Genomic DNA, 8181 nt, shown 5'->3' on the forward strand with positions numbered 1-8181 from the left:
TCAACGTGCATTTTGAGAAATGTTTGTGGAACTTTCATTATCACACATGAAGACACATAAACAAGCAATGAGGAACACTAGACAACATATCATGTGTGTATCATATTTCTTCTGAAGCAAGGGAGTACGATGTACAACATGATCAAAACCAGCATACACTAGGACAAAAACATCATCATTTCTTTGTTTAAACCCAAGATTCAACAGTACAAGGTGTAGAAGACCATACCATAGCATTAATAATAGTGAATGAGCTCTTGAAAGACGAGGTGATGATTTAACACTCTTATTTCTTTTGGTTAAAACTTTTGGAATAGCAGTAAAGTCTCCAATACCTGATTTATCCAATGATGCACTATTACACAGGACAACATTGTCCAACAAATAACTACCATCACTAGATCTCTTCCCTGTTAAGACTGAGCACCCATCAAATGAAACTAAACAATGAGTTTTAGAAAAACTTACAGTGTAATTTGCATCACAAAGTTGACCGATGCTTATCAGATTTGCCTTGAGTCCTTTCACATACAGTACTTCAGTAAGAGGTGCAGCTCTACTCATCACCAAGTCTCCTTTTCCAATAAGGGAAATTTGAAAAAATATGCATGAAATACCTTAAAATTTTTTTCCTAATCTAATACATTTTAAAATTTAAAAAATATGACCACTTTACAATAAACCCAAAAATACCCCTCTCATTTTCAAACCTCAACTCTCTCTCTTCCTCTATCTCTCTCGGTTGTTCTCTCACCATCTCACCATCTCACCAACCCTCTTTTTTTTTTTTTTTTTTTTTTTTTTTTTTTTCGTCGGATGTGATTTGGGCAAAATCTGGATTTGGGGTTTGATTTCGTCAAGCCCGATGCAGCCCGATGCAGGCCGATGCCGGTCCGATGGTAACACAAAAAATTGAGGAAGACAAAGGCCCGATAGTGGGCCCGATGGTGGGCCCGATGCATGTGTAAAAAAAAATAGAATTTGATATGGCTCGATGGGTCCGATGGGCCCGATGGTTGGCCCGATGGAGCCCGATTGCGTGTGTAAAAAAATAGAATTTAATATGGCCCGATGGGTCCGATGGGCACGATGGGCCCGATGGTGGGCCCGATAGTGGGCCCGATGGTTGGCCCGATAGTGGGCCCGATGGGGCCCGATGGTCTACAGTGTAGTGAAAGAGAGAAGAAAAGAGAGAGAGTAATGTAAATGGGGGTATTTTAGGAATATTATAAAATGTGTCATATCCCACAAATATCAAATATTATGAGTTTAAAGGAAAAATTTCAAGAATATGTAAGCATAAAAAATCAAATTTCCCTCCAATAATATGGCCCTTATTTCCATCACCAAAAGTGACAACTCCCTCCTTTGCTTCTTTGTAATTGACTAACAATTTCTTGTTGCCAGTCATGTGTCGAGAGCAACCACTATCCAAGTACCACTGTCCTTCCAGAAATGCAGACAGTGAAACTTGAGCTACCAACCCAACATTCGATTCACAATCAGCCCTCAATCTCCACTCACATTGAGATCCTTCCTTTCGAGTTTTATTGGGTTTTTGAAAACTCATAGGTCGATTGATCATAGCTTTCAAGTAGTTCTGCAGCTTATAGCATCTGGGTCGAATATGACCCCTCCTGTTACAGAAGTGACACACTGGGATGAATCTCTCCATCTGAGATATATTCTCCGGGGCAATTCTTCTTCCTTCTAACTTCACCTTGGTAGGTCCAGATGGAACATGGAATTTTCCAGTGGGGTTTGAGGACTGAGGTGTCGAGGGAAATGATGATTGCTTGTCATCCTTTTTGTCTAGGTTGATCACTGGTGTAATGGACTCTTCTACCCCCAAGTTACCTCCTTGCTTATACAACATCTTGTATCCAATAGAGGTTCGATCACCATAAGGTTTTTGAAGTTGAAGAGTTTGATTGATGGCAGCCGTTCCTGGAGGGATAAACTCTAAAGCCAGTTTAGCTCTTAAGAGTTCAGCTGAAATTTTGTAGATCTCATTGTCCTTCTCATCAAGAAGTTGGTTGAGATTCTTAGCAGTGTCCTCCAGCTTGACTTTTTCAGACTCTACCTGCTCCTTGGCACTATTCAGACCTCTAATCTGCTTGGTCATATATTCCCATTGAGCAAACATCTCTTCATATGCATTTTGTCTTCCATTACTGTTGACTTCAGACACAGTGGAGACTCCATCATCCTCAGATTCAGCAGACTGATGACTTTGAGCCATGAAAGCCACTACCTGTTTATCCTCATTAGAACTTTTGCTTGCAATAGAGTCTTTTTCTTCGTCACTATCGCTCCAGGTGGCAACAAGGGCTTTCTTCTTTTTGAGAGTGTTAGCACACTCGGCCTGAATGTGTCCGAACCCATCACATTCTCTACACTGAATGCCCATGCTCTTATTGTCACTGGGTTGCTGACCATGGCAGAAGTTCCCAAGAGGATTTCTTTTGGAAGCATTTTCCTTACCTTCAGAACACTGTTTCTTGTACTTCTTTTTCAAGAATTTTGCATAGTTCTTGGTCAGCAAATCTACAACTTCATCTGAGAAACCAGCAGACAAATCTGGGATAGACTTATTTTTTTCTTTGTGAATGAACGCAATATTGTTGTCCCCTTTTTCTTTGTTCACATCCATCTTCTTTTTTTCTTTCTTCCACCTTGTTAATGACATTTCATAATTCTGCAAGGATCCAATCAGTTCATCAAGATCCAGTTCCTCCACGTTTCTCATTTCTTCAATGGAGGTTACTTTAGACATAAATCTCCTAGGTAGAACTCCAAGGACTTTACGAACCAGCTTTGCATTAGAATAAGTCTTTCCCAAAGCATAAGATTCATTTGATATGTCACACAATTTATCATGGAACTCAGCCACTGTTTCTTCTTCCTCCATTGATAAATCTTCAAACGCTTTTGCCAAAGCACGAAGACGGGATTTCTTTACAGCATCCGTTCCTTCATTTTTAATTCGTAGTTTTTCCCAAGCCTCTTTGGCCATCTCACAGTTTGCAATGACCTTCAATTGATTTGTGGACACTGCATTGAACAAAGCATGCATGGCCTTCGAATTAAAATTGGCCCTCTCCATCTCATCTGGAGTCCACAAGCTCGTAGGTTTTGGTTTGGTGACACCGTTATCCATCATCGTTGGGCATGTCCATCCATCTTCTATGGCCATCCAAACTCTTTCATTCACTGCCCTCAAGAATGCTCGCATTTTGGTTTTCCAGTATGGGTAATTAGCACCTTCCAGCATTGGGGGTCGTGATGTGGACCCTCCTTCTCTGAACATCTCCATTCCTGTACTAACAAGGAAAAACAAAACAAAGATAGAGAGCAGTATACTCCCAGAGTCGTGTCTGGAGGGGGTTAGTTCCAACTGGGTGTTGCAGAAAGAAAAAATGCAGAAAAATCAAGAATTGCAGCAACAATAAATTTCAGAATAACGAATCTTGCAAGAACCCTAAGGATCAATATTTCTAACAGAAATAGCTGGCTCTGATACCAAATGTAAGCCCAAGTTCTTGTCTAACCTATCTTTTTCATATTTAGATTGATTTTATCTTGATTTAAGCTTGAATATACAAAGAACAAAATCAAAGATTCAACACCAGAATTTTACAAGCTTCATCTGCACTGAGAACACATCTCAGCCGACTAGTGCTTGGGTTCCCCGAACCAGGGTAAATTCATCCACTAATTCTCAAAGGTTCATATTACAATTTCCAATTCTCTCTAAAGGAATCAAATACAACCTTAACAGCAATTAGTAATGAATTACCAACAACAATCAAGAATGTTGATTGTTAATGCACAATCCCTTGTGCTGCAACTGAGCTCTTCTTCAACATGTCTTCAACCTGAAATCCCTTCAGATCTGATGATGAAGATGACACTGAACTCCCTTCAGTTTGAACTCAGCAATTCCAGATTCAGATCATTCCGCCATTGATGAACATCCTCAAGCTCCAAGATCTGACCTGCCATGAAACACACAGAAGAAACAAGACGAAAAGAAACGAACGTAATCCCCAAATCTCCGATCAAAAAGTTCGTCAACAAAATACCCAGAAATCGTATTTATACCCAGCTAAACTAAGAAACCCGAAATAGACAGCTGTTACCATCTGAACAATTAAAACCTAAAATATATTTGCTGACGTGGACTAACACTAACAGTACGAACCCCAGACAAAACACTACGAGTCCCAGACGCAACTGGAATACTACTGAACATAATTTGTCACTACAGAAAATAATAGTTCTAACAGATCGGATTGGATGATAAAATCTATCATCCAATATATAATTGGATCAGATCTGTATAAACGTAAAAATATTAGATGTGATCCAATAAACACTCCTATTTTTTATAATGTATAATTGAGTTACCCACACTTTATTTAGTAGTATTCCTTCCTTATTGTTTTTTTTTTATAAGTAACTAATTTTATTGCCAAACACAAAACTAAAACAAACTAGTAGCCATAACGGGGCCACTTCCCTTAAGCATCCCTCAGACTTACCCTTAGCACAATGGGCCCAACTGGCCAGCGCATTCACAACACAGTTTACAAAGTGAGAAACAAAACAAACATCTAGGAAAACAAAATTCTTGCAAAGACTTAAACATTAACAAAATAATAGATAAAACCCCTCTAAGGTTTAAGACAAGAATAGAGAGAGAGAGAGATTGAAAGAAAGAGTGCTTTATATTCATTGATTAATGAAGAAAATAACATGAGTGTGAGGACATGCAAGTCTATGCACTATGGCTGAACTCTCAAGAAGATTAGTAAAAGCTCTAAACTCACCCCCTAATCTGACTGAAGTGTTTTGATCTTAAAACCCAATTGTAATTCAACTTGAGCCTTAAATTTTGTGAATGTAGGCAAAGCCTCATCACGAGTTCTAAGAAGATAAAGTCAGGTATATCTTGAATATGCATCTACAAAGCTAATATAATATCTATAACCATTGAATGAATTAATGGGTGCAGATCCCTATAGATCTGAATGGAGTAGCTGTAATGGTTTAGTATAAGTAGTATTGGAGTGAGAAAATGACAATTTGTGAGATTTTCCAAGACAGCAAGATTGGCACACATAAAAAAAATTATTAGACAACGGTATATTACATTTTGACAAGGCCATTTTTACAATTTTGGTAGCAGGGTGGCCAAGCCTACTGTGCCACAAAGAAAAATCAAAATTGGAATTGAAAAGATGATGACTATGGCACTGAGGGATAGGTTGAGATGCTTTATCATGAACAATTGAAGGGGAGAGAATACTCAACTAAGTAGAATCGAATTTGTACAGTCCATTCTCAAGATTCCCAACCAACAAAATTCTCTAGGTAGCACGATCCTTGACACAACAAGAAAAGGGGTGAAACTCAAAAACCACATTGTTATCTTGAGCAAACTTAGATACACTAAGCATATTTTTTGTTATGGAAGGGACATGTAATAGACTATTAAGAGACAATGTTTGAGATGAGAAAGGAGAGTAGATAAAAGACTTACCAACACTTTTAATATTCAAGCCAGCACCATTACCAACAAGAACTTGTTCATTACCTGCATAAGATATGCTGGCTCCATGATTAGTAAAATCTTGTGTGAGATGGTGAGTGGCACCCGAGTTAGGGTACCAATTGTCATCATGGACAGTTTTTGGTGTGGCATACATTGTAGGCCTCTCAGTAATGTGAGCAGTGGCAGGGAAATTGACAAAAGACTCAGGGCTAGTAAATGATTTATCAAAACGATAGAAACATTGCTTAACCAAATGACCAAATTTGTGGCATAATTGACACTGAGCTTTTTGATTCATTTGGTGATTTTGGCCACGTCCAGGGTTAGAATAGCCACCACGTTGGATAGGAGAACCACTTTTGTTTGGGTAAATAGCGGCATAAGTACCCAAAATTTTAAGTTTGTAAGTGTTATAAACCCAATGTTTATTTTTAGCGGCATAAGTACCCAATGTTTGTAAAACTGTAATTTTCTTCCAATTTTATCAGTACAGACTCCGTTTTGAATTTATTAAAAGAACATTTAGAAGTAACTGATACTACATGATTCTGTTTAGACCTAATGATCAAGAATCTGTACCTTATGTGTAGCCTGTTTAAGAAAATAATAGAGCTTGTACTGACGAAATTAGAGAAAAATTACAGTTTTATTAACATTGGGTACTTATGCCGCTAAAAATAAACATTAGGATTATGCCACTTATAAACTTAAAACTTTAGGTAATTATACCACTATTTACCTTAAAAAATTATATGAGAATTTCTTAACCATTTTATAAAGATTACCTATTTAATAAAGAAAGTATATTTAATTCTATTTTTATTTATATAAATACTTTGACACTTGATAAGAATAAATAATGATAATTTGATTATTTGTTTAATTTATAGTTTTAAAACATACAAATTTTTTCCTTATCATTTTTATTCTATTATTATTACGAATACTATTACATTCACTACTACAAAAACCCCCTTTAGAGGCGGTTTTTAAGCCCTTTCAGCGTCGGTTTTCGCGAAATTCGCTACCGACGCTGATCAGGGCGACGCTAAAGGGTTTATAAAAACCGACGCCATATGTACCCCTATGGCGTCGGTTATTATGAAATAACCGACGCCATAGGGGTACATATGGCGTCGGTTTTTATAAAATAACCGAATCCGTAGGGGTTTCCTAAATTTTTTTTCAGCTTTCATTAATATATTTTTTTTACATTTATTAAAAATCTAAATTTATTTTTGTATTATTAATTAAATTAAATTAAAGCATAAATAAAATTAAATTAAAAAGTTAAATAAATACAAATTTACATTGCTCTGTATGTTTGTATATTAGATATTTTTTTATTAATATTTTATATTTTATAATTAATATGTGTTTGTATTCTAGTATTTTAGTATCATTCTTATAATTTTTTAAGTTATGTTTTATATAATAATTAGTATATTGAATATTAAAATAATGTGTAATATTTTAATTTTTATGTAATTTAATATTTTTATACATTTAAATTTTATAATATGGGTTTGTATTTTTGTAGTATATTATTATTATTTTTATAATTTTTTAAGTTATGTTTTGTATAATAATTAGTTTATTGAATAATAAAATAATGTGTAATATTTTAATTTTTATGTAATTTAATATTTTTATACATTTAAATTTTATAATAGGGGGTTGTATTTTTCTAGTATATTATTATTATTTTTATAATTTTTTAAGTTATGTTTTGTATAATAATTAGTTTATTGAATAATAAAATAATGTGTAATATTTTAATTTTTATGTAATTTAATATTTTTATACATTTAAATTTTATAATATGGGTTTGTATTTTTCTAGTATATTAGTATTAATTTTATAATTTTTTAAGTTATGTTTTGTATAATAATTAGTTTATTGAATAATAAAATAATGTGTAATATTTTAATTTTTATGTAATTTAATATTTCTATACATTTAAATTTTATAATATGGGTTTGTATTTTTCTAGTATATTATTATTATTTTTATAATTTTTTAAGTTATGTTTTGTATAATAATTAGTATATTATCCCAATATTTTTGTATTTTTTTTAGCTTACTATATCTATCATTAACACTCAACAATATCTATCCTATGTATTAATATTATTCGAAAATTACTCTAAGTATTTAAGGATTATCTAAATATATATAAAAAATATTCTTATAAAAGTAAGTTAAAGAAAACATACCTTATACCAAAAATTATGTACTTGACTTCCGATAAAGTCACTTCCGATAAAATCCTAACAACCAAGTTTAAGAGAAACGAAAATCAAATATTATCCTAATTCTACCAAAATTTCGTCAGCATAACGGCTATAATTGAACGTTTCCAAAAAATTTAAATCTATTAATAACATTTTCCTAATACCATTAATAAACAAAATTTGAGAACATTTCAAATATGAACTTTGACATTGATAATCATGGTACTAACACGAACATGTTATGAGTCAAATATAAAGACCTACTAAGTATAATAAATGCATAGACACATCAATTAGATTATACAAGACAAGTGCCTAAAGTAACAAACAAAACAAATGTCACCTAATTTCACGAACATGTTTTGAGTCAAATATAAAGACCTACTAACA

General features: G+C 33.9%; 1 protein-coding gene across 1 annotated transcript; it reads right to left on the minus strand.

The window, feature by feature from the left end:
- On the minus strand, positions 1-5855 carry LOC133030627 (uncharacterized). Its single transcript, XM_061103430.1, has 3 exons — positions 5546-5855; positions 1348-3318; positions 1-575 (listed from the first exon to the last, which is right to left on the minus strand). The coding sequence occupies exons 1-3, from the start codon at positions 5853-5855 to the stop codon at positions 1-3; spliced, it is 2856 nt and encodes a 951-aa protein (XP_060959413.1).
- Positions 5856-8181: the final 2326 nt, after the last annotated feature.

Source organism: Cannabis sativa, chromosome 8, assembly GCF_029168945.1.
Source record: "Cannabis sativa cultivar Pink pepper isolate KNU-18-1 chromosome 8, ASM2916894v1, whole genome shotgun sequence".
Taxonomy (NCBI): domain Eukaryota; kingdom Viridiplantae; phylum Streptophyta; class Magnoliopsida; order Rosales; family Cannabaceae; genus Cannabis; species Cannabis sativa.